This window comes from Macrobrachium nipponense, chromosome 20 (assembly GCF_015104395.2).
Source record: "Macrobrachium nipponense isolate FS-2020 chromosome 20, ASM1510439v2, whole genome shotgun sequence".
In the NCBI taxonomy this organism is placed as follows: Eukaryota; Metazoa; Arthropoda; class Malacostraca; order Decapoda; family Palaemonidae; genus Macrobrachium; species Macrobrachium nipponense.
In genome coordinates this window covers 55,582,342-55,603,470 of record NC_061089.1, presented here as the reverse complement: position 1 = coordinate 55,603,470, position 21,129 = coordinate 55,582,342, and the positions used below count along the sequence as shown (strand labels likewise).

Below are 21,129 nucleotides of genomic sequence, written 5' to 3'. Positions count from 1 at the left end.
TAGACGTTGGCCTGCTGTAGGCCATGCGGTGTTTTCCCCTATCACATTGTTGACAAAACTTCCATCTTTTGAACGGTATGCTTAGAGTTGTAGCGTAATTGTATTCTTGTTTCACCAATTAAATATCGAGTGAATAAGACCCGGCCAGTGTGATGATGGTGGATCGTCCGGTGATTGTTTACCCTAGTAGGAAAGAAAACTTAAAACACAAAGGAAGCAGACTTAGGCACACACAAGATGCAGTGAATTTTGAACACCGAGGCTGTAGGATTACCCATTGTTATTAGATAGCAGTTATAAAATGAACCTTACTTGGTTGGCATTGGCTTTGTTCACGTCTAATCTAAGATCGACCTGATACTGTTAGCCTAGCTTAGGCTTTCTTGGCTACGTAACTTGACAGCCTATTTTGAATAATTCCACACATTTGTTACTTACCATTATAGTGTTGAGTTGTACAGTGTGTGTTTCTTCTGCTGTAACAGTCAAGACACAATCAGGCGAGTAATGTGAACGAAAGATAGAAAACACCGGTACCGATGACAACGAAGTTCTCAATTAGTCAGCGTTTGTGTACATTCTCCATGTTGATGACAAGTGAATTTCGCAGTGCGCCTTTACAAAGATATGTAAAATAAATGCGAGATTCTGTACTGATTTAGCAATTGTTGGCAGTTGGGCAAAACTATATGGTTTTATCAAAATATCAGTTTTGTAACATAACTTTCGCCGTTTTATATTATTTCCCTCGGGATGTCCATTTTTTTTTTTATCCTCTTTTACGTGGGAGAATATTCGGGTTGAAATTTGAAACACTCAACCAGCTTTCAGCTGTGAAGTAATAAGATTTTACATTTTCTACCAACTTTAGGCCATTTACACCAATAGGGAGTAGCTGTGGAGAAAAATTACCTATAGTTGTCATGGTTGAAATGTGTATCCCCTATGCAATTCACAGGGTGTCCGCAGGATTTCAGACCCTACTAGTATGTATGTATGTATATATATATATATATATATATATATAATATATATATATATATATATATGTATATACATGTATAGATATATATATATATATATGTATATATATATATCTATGATATATAGTATATATATATATATATATATATGAATAACTTGATCACGAAGTATATAAAACGTGATTGCTTTGTATAAATAAAGTTTTTTTTGCCACGAAGGAAAAAAAATGAAAAAGCGAGTTAGCCGAGTACTTTCGGTCCTATTCGGACCCTTTACTGAGGCAAGTAAAGGGTCCGAATAGGACCGAAAGTACTTGGCTAACTCGCTTTTTCATTTTTTTCCTTCGTGGCAAAAAAACCTTTATATATATATATATATATATATATATATATATATATATATATATATATATATATATATATGAAATGTCGTTTATGGTAATTTAGAATTTTGTGAAATTAAAAAGTCCATAGAAAGTAAATTCTGTTGTGCCCAATCTACGAATACCAAGAAATGGATCAATTAGTTGCGAAAAAAATGAAGGCTGATAATAATGAAAACTTCTAATATGAAAAGCAACATAGGCAATTTTTTTTAGCAATCTATGAATGTAAATTGTAAATGGCAGATATACAAATTGTCACCTGATGGACCTAATAAGGGCGAATAGGAGGCCATCTTTACCATAGATGGTGAAAATAACCATGTATAAAAATGTATGCAGTAAGAGAGAGAGAGAGAGAGAGAAAGATATTTCGTGTTCAGGCTTAGATTTATAGCGATCTCGCCCCCAAGACGTTCCGTTACAAAGACCTAGAAATTACCGGCCGTAGGTTTTTGTACTTGTCCGATTGTATGGTGTGCCTCGTTAATGAAAAATGTGGTTGTATATGCTATTCTTTTCCTTATACTAGTAAAGTAGCATAGTGGAATAATTTATGATATATGATCATGGGATAAGTATGTATTTTCTTTACTAATTCATCTCAGAAATTTGCTTCAATGTTTCATTAAAATTATACCGAAACTGTGGGCCGAACTCTAAGTCGAAGTCATATAGTTTACCTCCAGTGTTAGTAACTTAGCAGCATAAGCAAATAAGGCCTGGTAACTTTTGAATTGTACAGAGTTTAGTGACGGGAATGACATCCCACTTCCACAGTATATTACAAGCTTTCCCGAAAGGTTATTCATTAGCTTTTGCCTATGGATCTGGCGTTTTCAAACAAGTTGGACACAAAAGTGTGCGAGTAAGTAGCGTTTTGTCTGGAGGTTCTCTTAGTCTAGGCTATGCGAATGGCCTTAGACCAATCTAGACTACTAACTACCTACCTAGGAAGCTAATCTACCTAAGATAAGCCGAAGAAAGGCAGTCTTGATTTGCATGCTGTAGACTAGTATGGATGCTTTAGGTTTTGAGGCAGTTACTATACCTACCTACCTCATATCAGATTCGATTGATAGAATGGTTGCTTAGACTGTTACTAGGATAGTACTTACCTTGGCGGAGGGATTACGGACCGGGCAAAATGGTGTTACGCGGCCCGGACAACTGAACTGTAATCAACCCTAGGTAGGCTATACCTACTACGTAGTAGGGCTAGGTAGGTACCTAGTAGTTTAGGCTAGTAGGTACCTATACATACCTAGTACCTAGAATTAGCTAATTTACGGGTACCTTATCTCCATGCTAGGTAGTACTAATAGGTAGCCTAGTTGTACAACTGTATTATACATTTTGTAACCATTAGGCTATACTACCTATTACCTGGTAATAGGTAGGTACTATGTAAGCCCTCATTCTGCGGTAAAGTAGACTATGGCAGTTGGCGTTGTCCTACGTTATTTTACTTACTAATCAAGAATTTAAAGTACTAATATTTATTAGGACGACTGTAATTAACCCCCAGGGGCCAGTACTAAACATGAAGAAATACATTGGACGCCCCAATCCCTAGTGGATGTCGTATCCGCGGTTACTTTTCTTGCTGGGTAATTCTAAAGAATAGTTCCGCACGGACTGCAAGGAACGTAACCGCGGATACGACATCCACTAGGGATTGGGGCGTCCAATGTATTTTGCTGTGTTTAGTACTGGCCCCTGGGGGTTAATTACAGTCGTTCGAATAAATACCCTTATTACTTTAAATTCTTGTTCAGTAAGTAAAATAACGTAGGAAACGTCAACTACCATAGTCTACTTTACCGCGGAATGAGGGCTTAGAATTACCTACTAGTACCTATTACCTAACAGTAATCAGCTGTTTTAGGCTACTATGCCTACCTATGATTATTTTATACTGCATAGCCTACCTATTAGGTATACAAGATGCCTAGACTATACCTATGTAGTAGGCTATCTTCTTACCAGCTCAGGTAGGTACTTTGTAAGATTCTTCCCCGAGCCTATAGTAATTTTTTCTTATGATTTTCTATCGCAAGAATTTGAATTCCTCTTAATTACTGAAAGGGTATGGAAAATGTTAGAACAAGAAAGTTAATTACTACTAGGTTTATTTAAGTACCTACATTGAGGAACCTCTGTGATTGTCGTGAATTTATATTTTATTATATTGTGTAAAACTGGTGACATAGGCTACCTAGGTATGGTCTTGTGATAGAGTAGTGCTGGATGTGGTTTTGATTGGTACACCACATTTACCTAGTCACCAATCCGGTTTGTCATCTACCCCATTCATAACCAAAAACCCATTTTGAAATCATGAATAGGATGCCATTGAGAAATCTGTTTCGTTTCCATTATAATCCTGCTTTCCTTAGACTGCTATACTACACCTCCAACTATATTTTTTTTCACTCGTGTTGTACATCGATATTGACTAATTAGGGCATTCACTACAGTATTTTTATGGGTTTAGCGTTCCAGTGAAATTATTCTACATTTTAAGACAAACTTAACCCTCTTACGCCGACTGGACGTATTTTGCGTCGACATTTTTTGTCTCCCGTGTGCCGACTGGACGTATTTTACGTCGACTTACAAAAGTTTTTTTTTAAATTCGCGGAAAAATACTTATAGGCCTACCAGCCTAAAACTTTTAAATCACGCGCCTTGGGGGATGCTGGGAGTTCACAGATCAAGGTGTTGTTTTGTTTACAATCGTTACGCAAGCGCGAATTTCTTTCTTGCTGCACTAAAAAGTATGTGTGACACATCTCGGAAATTATTTCGTCACTTTGACATAATTTTTGTACCATTGTAAATTAGCCGTTACATGAAGTATTATATATGAAAATGTGCGCATTTTTATGTAGAATACAACAATAAAATACCCATGATTGTAGCTTTTATCAGTTTTGAGATATTTTCATATAAATAAGGATAATTGCCAAAATTTCAACCTTTGGTCAACTTTGACTCTACCGAAATGGTCGAAAAACGCAATTGTAAGCTAAAACGCTTATATTCTAGTAATATTCAATCATTTACCTTAATTTTGCAACTAATTGGAAGTCTCTAGCACAATATTTCGATTTATGGTGAATTTATGAAAAAACTTTTTCCTTACGTCCGTGTGGTAACTCTTCCGAAAAAAGTCATACATGCGATTGTGGTAATGTTTGCACCATTTTAAAATTAGCCGTTATATAAAGTTTTATATATGGAAATGTGCGCAATTTCATGCACAATACAACTAAAAACAACCCATGGTTGTAGCTTTTATCAGTTTTGAGATATTTTCATATAAATAACGATAATTGCCAAAATTTCAACCTTCGGTCAACTTTGACTCTACCGAAATGGTAAAAAAACGCAATTGTAAGCTAAAACGCTCATATTCTAGTAATATTCAAGCATTTACCTTCATTTTGCAACAAATTGGAAGTCTCTAGCACAATATTTCGATTTATGGTGAATTTATGAAAAAAATAACATTTTCTTTACGTCCGCGCGGTAACTCTTCCGAAAAAATCATACGTGTGATTGTGGTAATGTTTGCACCATTTTAAATTAGCCGTTACATAAAGTTTTATATATGAAAATGTGCGCAATTTCATGTAGAATACAACGAAAAATAATTGAAGGTTGTAGCTTTTCACATTTTTGAAATATTTGCATATAAATCACGATAAATAGAAAAAAAAACCACGTTCGGTCAACTTTAACTCTACCGAAATGGTAAAAAAACGCAATTGTAAGCTAAAACTCTTACAGTCTAGTAATATTCAGTCATTTATCTTCATCTTGAAACAAATTTGAAGTCTCTAGCAAAATATTTCGATTTATGGTGAATTAAAAAAAAAAAATCTTTCCTTCCCTCCGCGCGCGGATTCTCCGCCACAAATCTCCGAAATACGTACGTCCCATTCTCGGAATATTTGCTCCGTTTCATATTAGGCATTTCATAGAGTTTTATGTATGAAAATGTGCGCAATTTCATGTAGAATAAAACTAAAAATATTTGAAGGTTGTAGCTTTTCTTATTTCCGAAATAATTGCATATAAAAAATGTATATATAAAAAAATTCGACATTCGGTCAACTTTAACTCGTCAGATATGGTCGAAAACTGCAATTGTAAGCTAATACTCTTACAGTATAGTAATATTCAATCATTTGTCTTCATTTTGAAAGAAATTGGAAGTCTAGGACAATATTTAGTTTATGGTGAATGAAGAAAAAAATATTTGTTTACGTCCGTGCGTTACGAATTCATGCATTATTTTGTGATAATATTTTCTCTGTGTTGCTTTTATCGTTTTACAATGTGTTATATACCAAAATGATCGCAATTTAGTGTACATTACAACGAAAAAAGTAACTTGTTACCTTTAACCGTTTTGCACTATCATATATCGCATTATTTATATATGATAATGATATTTTTTTCATTTCTGATGGTTGCATACTAAACTTCAGGCAATGACAAAAAAAGGAGCTAAAAATGAACTATTAATCTTGAAAACTAAGCGCACTGTGATTTTTTGAAAAAAATATTTTTTCTGCTTTTGCGCTCACTCCGAAACCCCTCCGGCACACGGGAGACAATTTTTTATTTACCGCTCCGGCGTAAGAGGGTTAATAAACTGATAAACTGCTTTTGTCTTCCATAACTACTATTTTATGAGTCAGTGTGACCAACATCTTTGTACTGTTGCATTTTAGTATTTTTATGCGGTGAAAAAGCGGGCTTAAATGGTGGTGATGAAATGGGCAGATCCCATTTTGATAAATTCAATAAATAGGTAGCCTACACATTTTGGTAAAACTTGAGTATAGTTGTGCAGCCTGATTCCTGCCTATTGTCGACCGGGACAGGCTTCTCATACATAAATTGACATAACCTCTCCTACAATGCCAAACCCTGACCTAACCAGGTCTTACCTACCCAACCTAACTTAGGGTGGCATGCCCTGTTCACCCCCCCTCCCCCCCATAAAGGTGGTAACCTGTCCTGGTCGGCAATGGCTGGAAGTATGCTGCACAAATAAAGTAAAGTTTTACCACGTCTTGTGGAAATGTATTATTAATTCATTATCTCGCTCTCACCCTCCTAACCTGACCTAGGATGCCAGGTCCCCTACCTATCTTGGGAGGGGTTATATGCCTTTTGGGACCCCCCCATCTCAATTGGACCCTAAAAGTATGGTTCTTCGTTGTGTTCCCAATCGTCAAGCATGGGGCATTGTCCTGAGTTAACCAAACAATTTTTATGGGAATGTTTATCAGTAAAATTATACTCAAACTATTGGAAAAATCATAGTTCACCAGTTTTAGAAATCAGTCTTATATATAAATGCTTTAATATGACAAACTTCATGAAAAGAAGTGTGTTGATTCTTAAACCTGGTCAAATTAAAAGAAAGTCCACATTCATGTAAGCAAATAAAATTGTAAACTCTAAACCAGAAAAAAAGCCATGAAGGCATTATGGTACGTATTACTGTCATAGATACAAACTCTAGTATTCATGGCATCAGTACCCATAAGAACAAATAATATTTGCTACTGAATAAGTGGAGAATATTGTAGAATACATGTTTTAACATGCACTTATATTACCTTGCAGTGGTGTCACATGTCCTATATACTAATAAAGCTTTTTGTTGCTGACATCATGTCTTGGAAGAGGAAGTGGATGTTTTTAAGTACTTGTTACCTGAAATTCACTCCCCCCACCCACACCCCATGAGAATGATCATCGTCTCATAAAATTTGTTGTCAAAAAAGAGGTAAAAAGTGTATAAGGAATAAATTTGTTACATTTGTGGATAAAGTTCGGATACAAATTGGTTTAAAATTTGTCATTTTTCTCATCGCTCACGCATCTTCCTCGCCTTCACCTTTGCCCAGCAGATCTTCAAGTTTAGCTAAACCCTAGGAAAAATTTCCTGTTTGTTTCTTCTCCCACTGGCTTGCACATCACCTTCCATCAAGTACTTCACCTTAGAAGCATGTGTAATTTCTCTCGTCCTTAGTCAAATAGAGCTTTCTTATTGCTCACTCCTCCTCTGCCTTGTTCAGTAGATTTTAAAGTTTTGCCAAATCTTGGGAACAAACTTCCCATTGGTTTCTTTTCCCATTGGCCTGCACACCATCCTCCTTCAGCCACCCTTTAGACATTTTCTCCTTTCCCCCTCTTGTACTTTCTTCTAATGTAGGATTGTAGCTTGGATTTAGTAACTTTTAACTTGCTCTGCAAATGCAGAAATATATTTGTCTCTTCACATCTCATATTGTAAAGTAGGAATCTCAGATAAGGGCCCTCCCATTCTTAGTGTTCTGGCCTACCATCAAGTTCTAACTACCAATACAGTAAAAGGACTGCTTGTTAATTACTAATAAAAAAAGCTTTGGATATTACTAATCCCAGAGAACGTCAGTCCTAAACGATTCTGAAATTCAAGTAAGCTAAGATAGTACCCATTATAAAGTTAATTGGCAACCAGTTCTATAAGGAGACTCAAGCAGTGGTTCAAAGCTTCTTTTGTATGATGATAGCCTTATCCATTGGGAAGTTCTGACTTCAGATAAGCGAGGAACAAGGAATACTGCCGTCTATGAAAAGACCTTACTATTTCCTCATTTCCTTTTTACCTTCAAAGATTAGAGAATAAAATTTAGAGAACCTTTGGTCTCTAAAGAACGTCAGGATTGTATGCTAACATACATACTAGGTGATTTGGATGAAGATAGTCTCTCTGGTGTTTCAGAGTACTATAACGTTTTGTAGGGGATAGACAATTTAAGGGAATGGGGAGAGTTAAATGGCCTTGCACCCTATTTGTTGGGCAAATCTCAATAATTTTTAAACTTGAAACCTTTTCGTTATCAATGTCAGTGGTTCGTATGTGTGAACTGACAATTTCAAAGCTTTTGTCATAGATACAAAACATTTACTTTCAAAGAGTGTCTTCATTACCATGGTGGTTGGTTACAGATCTAACTCACCTTCTTGGGCATTCCATTGAGGTGTTAGAGATGTGTATTTCTGGTGATAGAAGTTCACTCATAACTTACCAAATAATTACATAGCTATAGTTTCTACTTTATGCGGCAGCTCAAAATTCGAAAATTGCGGTAGCACTTTTGTTTTGGGTGTAGACACTTTGCCCCACCCACTACCAGGGAAGAATAGGTACAGCACAGCTAGAGCCGACAATTCATTTCTGGCGATCAATGACTAATCAGGCTCTTACCTTTCCAGTTACATGCTCTGGTCCCTGGCTCCTTTTCTTCAGAGACTAATGCCATTGCTAGTTTAGGAGAACGTATAGATCATAAATTTAATCTTTTGGTTAATACCGTTTCCCAGATTGGTGACAGTGAAAGTCCTTATGGTCAAATTTGAAAGTGTTAGTGCAAGTGAGTGTCAAGTGCAGTGTGTTTCTGTACAGGGGTGGCTACTCATCCCACTGATCCTCCTAGACCAAGGTCCCTGCTAAGTAGCTTCCTCATCCAAGCCTGCTGTCTGGATTGGGAGCATCCCAAGCACCCAGTGACAAGAAGCCCAGACTGTGAGTGAGTGTATGGGTGCCCTGCGTTTGAGCTCCAGGAATATGAGCAATCGGTGTCTGATCACCAATTGCATAGGTACCCAGTGTCCAAACGCCCAGAGCTCGAGTACTGGAGGTATGAGCACCCAGTGTGTGAACGTCCGGAGTTTGAGCATTCAGTTGGCAAAGTGTCTGAACGCTCATAGTTTGAAAGGCGCCAAGTGTGTGAAACTGCAGTGTATGGACGCCCACTGTCAGGGCGACAGAATTATGAACGCCCAAAGTATGATGATCCAGTGTCTAATAAGTAAGTTGTATTTGAGAATAAGGTAGTAACTGTTTGTTCAGTACATGAGCACCCAGTGCCCAAGCTCTCTGGTTCAGTGGATTCACCTGTGCGGGCTCCCCCACCAGCCATCGAGAGGTTGGCGCCACAGATAACTGGCATAACAGGTGTTGCTCCCATCACATATGATCCATCTTTGGCACTGATTCAACAACAGTTGGATAATATCCTTACCCTCCTGCAGAAACCTTCCTCAGTATCACAAGATCATGGACTTTCAGGAGTCACCAGTTCCTTCGGAGGAAGAATCTGTTGACAAGGAGCAGCCAACCATGAGTTTTTTGGCACTATTGAATAACGTCTGGTTCTGTTTTCTGTCTTTCTTCTCCCCAGCAACACCATCTTTGCTGGGATCCTCTTTCTTGATCACTAATCAACAGGAGCATCCAAACTCCCCTCAGATGGTGCTCTCTTCCTCATCCAGGAAAGCCATGACTTGCATAGATGCATGGTTGGCAGAGAAGAGAGACGTAGGCAAGGCTGTGTATTGTACACCTCCCTCTCATTTGATATGTCAAATCTCCAGTCTGATTGATGCAACACATTGATCAGCATTTTCCCCAGCTAGGATTTTATTTACAGCCTCGGAGTTAAACCATATAGTTAAGGAAGTATTCAAGGTGTTCGAGGTCATGAGTTTCCTTGATTGGAGCGTTAGCAAAAAAGTTTGCTACACCAGAACCAGAACTTTGCATCAGACTGGCTGAAGGTGCTGGCATGCACTGACAAGGCTGCATGGGATGGTGCACAGGACAAAATAGTCACGCCCTTGGAAGGTGTAGCTGCTTGGATGGCTTCCTTCTGCTTAAGGATGGTGCTTATCGTTGACAGATTTCGGCCGTATTCCTTAGCGATCACACTCAACCGCATGCCAGCTTCATACCTCTTAATTATCTCCATAGAAAGCATCCTCTTCTTTCCGTGAATTTTAGCAACATTCTTGGGACCCATGGCTAATTAAGTTAATCAAGTTCACACACAACACGATAAAGTATACGTACAAGTAGAAAGCGAAATCACTAACGCGAATTTACGTTAAATAACGAAATACGTATGTGTGAACAAACTAATTCCGCGTGCATGTGATAACACTGATGCGACGAAGTGGCCGAATGACGCCTTTAAGTAGAGGCATGATGGGATAGATGCTGACCAATAGGAGAGCAGGATCTTACGGCGGTGACTAGCATCAGGAACCATTGGGAGAGCAGGAGTATGGTGGCGAGTCTACTGAGTTAGCGGCGCGCAAGTTTTAAAATTGTTCTCGGTGGTCCGGGCGAATCTCGGACTTTACAGTACACCCTTTCGTAACCTGAATTATTTTCATATGCAGAAGCAAAAAAATCTTCGTCTTTGCTTTTGTAACTTGGATTTTTCGTAAGTAGGGACTTTCGTATGTCGAGGTTCCACTGTACTATGGTCAATGAGAGCACTGAAGGTTTATTTGGAGAGAACTAAGAGGATTAGAGGTTCCTCGCAAAATTTTTGGTGTTAAATGAAGGATCTTACATTGCCACCTTCCAAGAATGCATTAACCTTTTTAAGAACCGTGATTTTGGAAGTACGTACATAAAAAAATTCAAGAGGATACTCTCCTTTGGTGTAAGGTCAAGGCTCATGCAATAAGAGCAGTTGCCACTTCGTTGGTTTACAAGTGAAATCTTTCCCTTCACGATCTTGTAATCCACATTTTGGAGAGGCAAGTCAGTGTTCGATATTTATTACCTTCACAATATTGAAATAGTTCTTGAAAAATTCAGTATGCTAGGCCTATTCTTCACAGCTGGCATAGTGTTGGGTAACAAAAGATAGGAAGCTCCTATTTTTTTCGCTAACACCTCTCCTTGACTGAGGATTGATGAGTTCTTTGGCAAGCCTTAGAGCACTATGTATTATGAGTGCCCTTCAGTCGTTCTTTTTTAAATGGTTAGGATGAAAAATTTTCATGTGGTGTAGGCCCCGGTTATTGGCGGACTCGGTTAATGGCGATCCGGTTTTAGCGCCATAAATTCGTTGTTTAATGGCACCATAATGGGCCAAGTTTTGGTTATCGGTGCCATATGCCGACAATAGAGTTATGGTAGTTATTTAAATAAAAATGACATATTAATAAACATTACCTTAATATAATTTATCTAGCCCTAAATCCCCAAAAACCGCACCAAAATTTACCACATTGGCAACCCTGTTACCTCCTATTCTGTCCGCCAGTTGGCAACACTGTCGTTGACAGATACGAAAACCTTCCCTCAAATCAGTTTTTAACGAGCGCCCGTGTTGTTTACATCACGGCCGCTCTTTATAAATTTCCTTAAACATTTTTGTGCCTTTAAAGCTTTCATTATTTGTTAAATGAGACTTTATATGAATTACCACTCACGCATTACATCACGAAATAGTGAATTAACTTTGATTTCTGTTGTGGTTCTTATCTTAAATTACGAACTTTTGCGCGACCCGGAACTACTGACCTGTCCAATTCTACAATGGATTACCAAGAAATTACGATGCTTCCTTCTGCCAGCAACATCAGGAACTGCCCGGTTTGTGGGACAAGGATGAGTAGCAGGGAGTATGAACCCCATGACATTTGTAGCTCTTGTCGTGGACAGGTTTGTGACTTGACTTCTCGTTGTGACGTATGTAAGCCCTGGTCTGACGAGGATATGACTGCTTATATGAAACGCCAAACAATCTTGCAGCGTAAAAGATCGGTTAAGGAGAAAAGGAAATTGATTGCTAGAACTGTATCTAACGAATTCTTTGACTTGGGCGCTCATGGTTCTGGCTCTTCGGTTTCGGTATCGTACGACTCCGATTCCAAATTAATTGATGCTTTGCCCCCTGTACAACCGGTAATTAGTGAAGTTATTTCTGATGTGGATTCAAAGATTTTGGCAATGGAAACTACCTGGAAACAGAATTTTAAGTAATTACAGCTTAGTCTAGATAGAGATATTTCAGCTAAGTTTAACAATCTGTCAGAGAATTTTCAAGAAGCCTTTACTAGAATGTCTAACACACTTTTAGATTCATTTTCAGCTCCTCGTCAGGTACCTGTCGACAGCACCATGGGTAACCGTGCGACAGATACCCCGGCTTGTGAACCCCGTCGTGGCGAAGGCCTAGGGGGGATCCGGTCCGGGCAGGTGCCTAACGAATCTTTACCCAACGTGTCCCCTGTTAGTCCCGTAACAGTGCCAAAGGGATATTAGTGTGAGACCTAAGATAGCTAGTCGTCAGGATTTTACTTCAGGGGAAGTTTCTAAGTTAGGATCTGACAATGATGATGATGATGACGCGGATTCGTGTGATATTGATGTTTCCTCGAATGGATGTCATGATGTAGAATTCAAGAAACTTTTTGATTTAATTTTGAGTTTTCTTCCTCAGGCGAGGCCTAAAGAGCAGAAGCAGCCTCCGCCTCGTTGTATTACAGAAGGGATTTTTCTTGACGGTCCTTCCCGGTCACGGGAATTTTTGTTCCGTTTTCCCCTTTGCCCAGGAGGTTAGCGAGAGTGAGGGCGGACGTTGCCGCTAAACTTTCGAAGGTGATCGGGGAAGGGAAGAGGAAGCTCTCTTCTCTTCTACGACACCGGAGAGGAGTTTACCAGGTGGCGGATGATTCTTCATTCTCTCGACCCCCCAAGCCAAATCCTGATTTTGTCCGACTTTCAAGTCAACCCTTGCCTTCTAAGGCTTTGGTCTCTGTCTCAATTGAAGATTTTATTGCTATGGAGTCTGTTATGAGCTCCTTACAAGAAGCTCAATCCTTCAATATGTGGGTCCTCGGAGGGCTTTTAATGTATATCAAGGACTCCGGGTTTGTTCCTCCTGATGCTCCTCTTTTTGAGAAATTCTGCTCATCCATTTCAATCGCTTCTGCACATCAGAACGAGCTTGCTGCTTCAATGCAGGCCTTTCTTGTTTCTCTAAGACGTAACCTGTATTTGTCGCAGTTACCCTCCTCTGTATCGGAGATTCAGAGAACCCGTCTGTTGTCCTCTTCTCCTTTTGGCGATTTCCTTTTCGATATTTCTGTGCTTTCTGAGGTTTTGAAGGAACATCAAGGTGATGCCTCTTCCCAAGCTCACTGGGCCTTATCAAGAGCTTTTTCCTCTGGTCTTCCTCCCGTTCCTTCAAGGAGTAAGCGTAAGTTTAGGACCAGATCTGTACCTTCTGCTCCAGCCCAACAACCTCCTCCTGGCTCTTTTTTCCAGAGTACATCTCAGGTTGCTGGTGCCTCTTCTTCATCCTCTGGTGCTCACCCTTTGAAACGCGGGAGAGGTTCTTGGCGTGGCTCTAAGGGCAGAGAAAGAGCTCAACCTCCAGGAGGACCTTCTTCTTCTTCTTCTTCTTCTTCCTTGTCTCTGCGTAAGAATTTTCGGAAGTAGGAGTCATCACCTCGCCTGGAGACCGCAGTAGGAGCTTGTCTCTCCCGCCATTGGTCAGCTTGGCAGGGAGAGCGCGGTGGATGCTTGGGTGGTGGAGGTCCTGAAGGAAGGTTACGAGATCCCTTTTGTTTCCAGACCTCCACTTTCCAATCGTCCTCTCGAGTTCAGCAGTTATTCCCCTCACTCAATCAGGGGTCAAGCCTTGGAGAAGGAGCTTTTGGCCCTCTTGGAGAAGGATGCCATAGAGCGAGCTCCTCCTTCTCCCGGGTTTTACTCTCGGATGTTTGTAGTTCTAAAGGCCTCGGGTGCCTGGCGCCCCATCATAGATCTTTCGGTTTTGAACAAGTTCATTCTAAAGTCCAAGTTCAGGATGGAGACGGTCCAGACTGTTCTTTCATCCGTCAGGAGGGGGACTGGATGATTTCCATCGATCTGCAGGATGCTTATCTGCAAATCCCCATCCATCCAAGAAGCAGACCTTACCTTCGGTTTTTCACGGACTCGGGAGTTTTCCAGTTCAAGACCCTTTGTTTCGGCCTCACCACTGCTCCTCAGGTCTTTTCTCGGGTGATGGCTCCTGTTTCAGCTATTCTGCATCAGTTAAATGTAAGGATGCTTCAGTATCTGGACGATTGGCTAGTCCAGGCCGAATCTCTAGAGAAATGTCTCCGGTTGAGGGAGATAGTTCTGTCTCTTTGTGTCGAGTTGGGCATTCGTGTCAACTTCGACAAGTCCAATCTAATCCCTTGCCAGATCATGACTTATCTGGGGATTGTTTTAAATTCCCAGATTTTGAGGGCTTCTCCCGATCAGAAACGGATAGACAAGCTTCTGAGTCTGATCGAAGAATTTTTGTCCTCCGTAACGCAGCCAGTTTCTCTTTGGAGGTCTCTCCTGGGCCATTTGTCATCCCTCATCCAACTGGTTCCCGGAGGTCGTCTCAGAATGAGGTCCCTTCAGTCGACACTTCGCCAGTCATGGGATTTCGTGTCCGAGGACACGATAGTCGCCTCTTCTCCACAATGTCGGAAGGATCTCCGTTGGTGGATGCAAATTCATCGCCTCAAGTCAGGGACATCTCTTCTTTCGGTTCCTCCGGACCTAATGTTTTGGTCAGACGCCTCGGATCAAGGTTGGGGCGCACACCTGGGCTCCGAAGCCGCTTCGGGCCTTTGGTTAGAGGAGGAGAGGATCATGTCAATAAATTGGAGGGACTGAGGGCAGTGTACCTAGGCCTTCTTTCATTTCAGGAACAACTGTTGGAGTCGGTTGTCGCGATCTTTGTCGACAACACCACAGCAGTCTCGTACTTGAGAAACCAAGGCGGCTCACAGTCGGATCTTCTCACTCAAGAAGCCCGATCAATCCTGTGTTGGGCAGAAGACAGGGGGATTACGTTGGTCCCTCAGTTTATCCTGGGCCATCACAACGTCTTAGCAGACGCCTTGTCGAGACCGAACGAAGTTCAAGGGTCGGAGTGGACACTTTGCCAGGAAGTCTTCGACAGCCTCAGGAAGAAATGGCCTGTCACAGTCGATCTGTTTGCCACCCCACTGAATTTTCTCGGTGCCAGATATTCTTCGCCCCTTACCAGACTCCTCAGAGTGCCGGGACAGACTCTCTTTTGCAGGACTGGGAGGGACTTCAAGCCTATGCTTTTCCTCCGTTCTCTGGTAAGGTCAGTCCTCAACAAAGTGAGGGCAACCAAGCGTCTGGATCTTACCTTGATCGCCCCCTTCTGGCCACAGAAGGAGTGGTTTCCCGACCTTCTGGAAGCACTGGTGGAACCCCCCATTCGCCTGCCAGAGAGACCAGATCTTCTCAAACAACCCCATTTTCATCGGTTCCATCAGAGGCTCCACATGCTTCATCTTCATGCCTGGAGACTGTCAGGAGGTTCTCCAAGCATGAAGGGTTCTCCTCCAGAGTGGCGCGACAGTTGGCTCTTGCCAGACGGCAATCAACAGAGTAAATTATCAGGCTAAATGGTCGGTTTTACAGACGTTGGTGTAAGTCTCAAGGACATTCAATTTCTAGACCTTCCTTACCGAAAGTAGCGGAGTTTTTAGTTCATTTACATCATGACAGGGCCCTGTCACCTTCGTGCATTAAGGGTTATAGGTCTATGCTTTCCTATGTTTTTAAGGCAAGGCTCCCTGAGATCTCTTCATCTTATGTCATTAGAGATTTACTTCGATCTTTTTCCCTATCTCGACCCAGGCCGCAGTGTTCGCCTCCGACATGGGACGTTAACAAAGTCCTTCAAGCCTTAAGGTTCCCTCCGTTTGAGCCTCTGAATTCTGCCAAATTTAGGGACCTCTCTTCTAAGACACTCTTCCTTGTCTCACTGGCTACAGCCAAGAGGGTGGGTGAACTGCAAGCACTCTCTTTTCTGGTTGCCAGATCTGGACAAGACATGATTTTGTCATACCTTCCTGAATTTGTCGCAAAGACTGAATCGTCTGATAATCCCATTCCCAGGTCTTTCGTACTGAAGTCGCTGGTCGACTTTGTTGGTAATTTAAATGAGGAATTAGTTCTTTGCCCTGTTAGGGCGCTCTCATGTTATTTACGCCGCACGAAGGACATTCAGGGTCGTCCCCGTCATCTGTTTGTTTCACCCCGAAATGTCAAGAGACCTATTTCAAAGAATGGTGTATCCTTTTTTCTCAGAGATCTGATCGTTAAAACTGGTGGTTCGGCTGCTGGGGAAGACCAGACGCCGAGAGCACACAGTATTAGAGCAGTTGCTACATCAGTAGCTTTTATGAAGAACGTCTCAGTCGCCAAGGTGCTTGAGGCGGCGACTGTTTTTGCCTCTTTTTTACTTGAGGGATATTTCTCTAGTTCTAGGCGACCTTCGTTCTTTGGGCCCGTTGGTGATGGCAGGACAGGTCGTCAGACAGGAGAATTAGGTAGTCTTCCTGTGTTACGTTTGGTTGCTACCTGTATATTATTCATTAATTTTTGTTTTGTTGTATATATTTTTTGTTTTGTTTTTGTATTATAACCCATGGCAGTTTTTGACGTAGTTATAATGGGAATTAGGCAGTTTGGTATTTAGGTGTTGTTGATGACAAGGACTGACTGCTTGGCAACTCATGCTGCTTCCATTGTCAGTGTGAAATGGTTCAGCCACTGGGTTGTCGGCACTGGCGACTACGCTTCTCCCAGAGTCGATGCTGACCTAGGACTAGCCACTGGTTCGCTTGTCCTGACGACTCCTGCTTCTTCCACTGTCCTGGACAGGGAATTAGTCGATGGATCGTCTGCTGTCATCTGGTGACTCGCTCACCATCTACTTTTTGTCTCACCTGTTTTCTCGGAGTCAGACACTCGTGTGAGATCAGGCGACATTTAGTAGCCCTGAGTTTCTTGTTGACGAAGTCGGTTGCGTTGATACACCCCCGATGATCGTGTAACATGAGACCAGGTTGGACTGTCAGGCATTCGTCCTTCGGGACTGAATCGCCTTTTTGCTCCGCGCTCCTTTCTCTTGGCACCAGAAAGAGCTCGAGTTAGGAGTTGCTCATGAGCCGATTCGTTGCTGGCGACGTCGGGTTGCGTTGATACACCCCCAAGGTTTGCTTAGCTTTGAATCGCCCAGACAGTCCAGACACTCATCCTTTAGGGAAAGAATAGTGCTTGATAGTCTTCAGGGTGCGACTGGTCACTTGGTCGGTCACCTGACTTTAGTACAGACGGACTGACTATGCACTTACTCCTTGTCCTGTGCTACCGCAGTTTGGTGGCATTATGGTAGGAGACTTTGAGTTGTTAGTATCTTTGACCTTGGGTTGAGTTTTGACTGCCTATGATATATATTTCTTTGTTTGTTTTCTCCTATTCTGTCCGAAGGGGAAATTGTATTCAGATTCCCTCCTCCTTTTCAATGTGGTTAATCGGGCTAGATAAATTATATTAAGGTAATGTTTATTAATATGGAATTTTTATTCTAAAATTAATATTAATAATACTTACCTGTATAATTTATCTAGTCCCACCCATCCTACCCCACGATCTGCCTATCACAACTGATTTGAGGGAAGGTTTTCGTATCTGTCAACGACAGTGTTGCCAACTGGCGGACAGAATAGGAGGTAACAGGGTTGCCAATGTGGTAAATTTTGGTGCGGTTTTTGGGGATTTAGGGCTAGATAAATTATACAGGTAAGTATTATTAATATTAATTTTAGAATAAAAATTCCATTTTTATAATAAAAGTAGATTTTATATATACTTAGCAAATAATTACATTATCAGAGTCCTCCCTCCTCCACGCACATGGACATATGGCATAAATGAATTGTCGGCTCTAGCTGCGTTGTACCTATTCTTCCCCAGTAGTGGGTGGGACAAACTGTTTACACCCAAAACAGAAGATTGCTACAGTGATTTTCAAATTTTGAGCTGCTGCTGCGTAAAATAGAAACTATAACTATGTAATTATTTGGTAAGTAGTACTATATATGAAATCTAATTTTATTATAAAAATTTCATTTCAGTCCATAAGTAACTATCATTACCTGCCCTCTTTGTCATATCCCAGTGAAATGAGAGTTCTTGTTAATTAATGGCTTGTATGTAAGGAACGCACTAAGAATTTTTTTATATTTTGACACTATTCAGGATGAAATATGTGACTGAAATGTGAGGTACTGCCAAATATTGTAATAGTGAACACAATTTTCTTTTTGAGAGCTGGCTTTGAAACATATTTTACAGATTCTATAAAAAATGTTGGCAGTAACTAATCATATTAAGAACTGATTTTAAATTTTGATGTATTTCAGCTACAGTAATTGGGAGAGAACTATGATTCAAGAAGATTAAGGACAGAGTAAAAGGATATTGCATTGTGAAAGAAGTTGCAGACTAATTGCAGAATTTCTGTTGCAGTGGTGGATTACCAAAAAATTTGAAGTTGAAATGTCTGTACTATACAGCTTGTTTTTGTAAAGAACAGTTTCTTTCATAGTACTTACCTATTTTATATTCAGTGGTGTCAGAAGTAAATTTTCAATTTTCTTCAGTACAATTGAATGTAAAGTGCGTAGAACTTTTCTGACTGTCAAATTTTCATTAAATCAATACTACTATTTTGAAGATACGTAATACTGTGAGTGACATCTTTGTATTTGAGGTGAATCTACTGAGGGATATAACGTAATTAAGAGCATTTAAAATGTCTTTTCATCATAAAGAACACAATGTTAGTGGTAAAATATCATGTGTGCTGAAAGTGCAGCAACCTTTTAAGAGCCCTATGAGGGGATCTGGTACAAATAAAGAGGAGCTCAAGAGTACACTGGGGACATCTACACCACCAGTTTTACATTGCAGAAAAAGCAAGCATAATGCTACCTTTTCCCCAAATCACCCTATTTTACAAGAATCTCAAGAGAACAAAGAATCCGGAATAGCTAAAAATGTTGATGAGAAGGCTTCCCTTAACACTACACCAAGGAAGCAAGTTGGTAATAGCAGCTGTAGCGGACGACTGTCAAGACTTGGCAAATTTAGCCCATGCCAGTTCAGTGTGCCTTTTCGAAGTCCAATTAGCAATAACAGCACTGGACAGCAAGTTTTATCACAAGAAGAAGACCTGGACAAACTTATTAAACTTGAACGTGATTTAGAAGAAGAGATTTCCTCTCTCCAAGATCTTGGCTTTGAAGTTGAAGAGCTTCAGGGACACATAAGTAACTTGCATCGGTATAATGAAATCAAAGATGCAGCCCAGCTTGTAATGGGAAGACTTGCAGAATTAGAGGGTGTGACTGTTAAAGAAATTCATGAAAAATATGGAGTTACTTGTCTAGAGTAAAAATACCTGAATAAAATCTGTTGTCAAAGTGAAAAGAATAAAATTGTAGTATGCTTCTTGTGATATTACAAACTTATGTATTTTCTCATGAATAATGTTGCTAACTTTATTTTTTTGTACTTGCCCTGTCATTACAGAGCATAATTGTATGGGAAGTTAATGTACCAATGATAAACATGAATAAACAATTTTGGAGCATATATGGAAATTAAAACATATTGTACAATACATAGAGGAATATGATTTTGCATAAAAGCATGTGTGCTTTCCCTCGGTACTGAATCAATTGTTTTGTCTAGGTGGAGAGATTAAGTTTACAGTTAAGGGATAAAGATAACAAATTTATGGATAACAAAAAGGCCAGACCCTTCCCTGAGTTTACAGCTTTGACTGTATAGCTTCTCTTATGTACAAAGTAATTGAGGCCTGTACATACATCATGTTGTTTTGCTCTCTTAACTTTTTTCATAAGATATTCTTACTAGTAGAGCAGATAGGGGAAATTTTCAGAGGAATTGTGCTTTTTATCATAAAAGCACAAGACTTTACACACTGTCAGGGGATGATATTAGGACTATATTTAGCTCTAGGGGCATCTAAGATTTGGCCCATGGATGTTTTGGCAGTTATTTAAAGAAAAGGCTGCCGCAGCCCAGATACATAGGTTGCATCCTATATATTTTGGTTCCTTGAAGCATGAACACTTTATAGCACACAAAGCATGTTACGACTTGTGTATAATATGTATATGTACTAAACCAGTAATATAAATCTGTAATTATTGATTGCGATCTTTTTAAAAATATAGAAAAATGCTGACACGGTTGCACATAAACTTGATGTAGTTTATACAGAATCTAATTGTAGATGAAAATAGTGTGGCCACTTCTTTCCTACCACTTTTCTATGAAGCAGCATATTCAGAAGCCATGATTCAAACCTCTATGGATGTAGTTAAAACAGCAGTTGATACCCTCAACCCTAAGCAAGTGCCTGTCATCACAGTGGATCAACCTCTATGTAATAGCAAAGCAAATATAATGGGCATTGCCAACAAACTATGGCAAGGAGTCGGCCCAAGGACCACTTTGGTGTCATAATTGGGGGGCTCCACATAGAAATGGCACCACTCAAATTCTTAGGTAATCTTCTGGATGGTATTGGATGGACAGGGAGAGCTCTTGTGGAGGCAGGAGTCACTTCACCTGGAACAGCTGATTCCATCCTGAAAGTCACCCATGCAACTCACACTTGTCGTGCTCATCAAGTCACAATTTCCAGTCTCAATTTTCTCCTTCACAAGGCATACACTCAATACAGTAGCAGTATAAATTAATATTGCAGTGTCTTAAAAAGACTGGTGCAAGCAAAGAGTTGATGCAATTCCTCAGTTCAAATTTTAGGGCTTGGTACTTAGGAATGATGGTGATGCTCTTTATCAGGGCCATTCGTGAAGCAGGCTTCCTGTTATACGTTGCTTGTTCCTTGGTTCTTTGCCTTGGATTACACCAACTATGCAAGGTGGATTCCAGTACACTTGAGAGACATGGTGACACTTAAAGACTGCCATTAAATGTGTATACTGAGTTTTTGTCTGGAAAATGGGGACACTTAAAGACT

The 21,129-nt window shown here is 40.3% G+C and overlaps 3 protein-coding genes across 11 annotated transcripts in view; 2 read left to right on the top strand and 1 right to left on the bottom strand.

Moving 5' to 3' along the window:
* The window catches only part of LOC135226126 (proteasome subunit alpha type-4-like), a 34,752-nt gene extending 34,149 nt beyond the window's left edge, over positions 1-603 (bottom strand). The window contains exon 1 of the mRNA XM_064265576.1: positions 439-603. Within this exon, the coding sequence (XP_064121646.1) occupies positions 439-441 (3 nt within the window). The 5' untranslated portion in view covers positions 442-603. The remainder of the gene's footprint in view (positions 1-438) is intronic.
* Positions 604-1,742: 1,139 nt separating this feature from the next.
* LOC135226049 (phosphatidate cytidylyltransferase, mitochondrial-like) overlaps positions 1,743-21,129 on the top strand; it is a 72,792-nt gene continuing 53,405 nt past the window's right edge. For 5 of the 8 annotated variants that reach the window (XM_064265540.1, XM_064265544.1, XM_064265535.1 and 2 more), the window contains exon 1: positions 1,978-2,234. In XM_064265540.1, coding sequence (XP_064121610.1) covers positions 2,127-2,234 — 108 coding nt within the window. In that variant the 5' untranslated portion in view covers positions 1,978-2,126. Of the gene's footprint in view, positions 1,814-1,925; positions 1,945-1,977; positions 2,235-2,269; positions 2,558-21,129 lie in introns of those variants that run through there. The other 3 variants (XM_064265552.1, XM_064265556.1, XM_064265546.1) reach the window with 3 other exon arrangements.
* Positions 3,203-19,737, top strand: LOC135226108 (DNA repair protein SWI5 homolog). Of its 2 annotated transcripts, none has more exons than XM_064265565.1 (2): positions 3,203-3,360; positions 18,476-19,737. In XM_064265565.1, exon 2 carries the CDS (start codon positions 18,868-18,870, stop codon positions 19,507-19,509), a length of 642 nt encoding a protein of 213 aa, XP_064121635.1. In that variant the 5' UTR covers positions 3,203-3,360; positions 18,476-18,867; the 3' UTR covers positions 19,510-19,737. The 2 variants fall into 2 exon arrangements, with proteins under 2 accessions (XP_064121635.1, XP_064121638.1); XM_064265568.1 differs by lacking the exon at positions 3,203-3,360 and adding an exon at positions 18,001-18,135.

Coding starts and splice junctions, on each gene's coding strand:
- LOC135226108 (XM_064265565.1), top strand. CDS start 18,868: ATGTCTTTTCATCATAAAGAACACAATGTTAGTGGTAAAATATCATGT.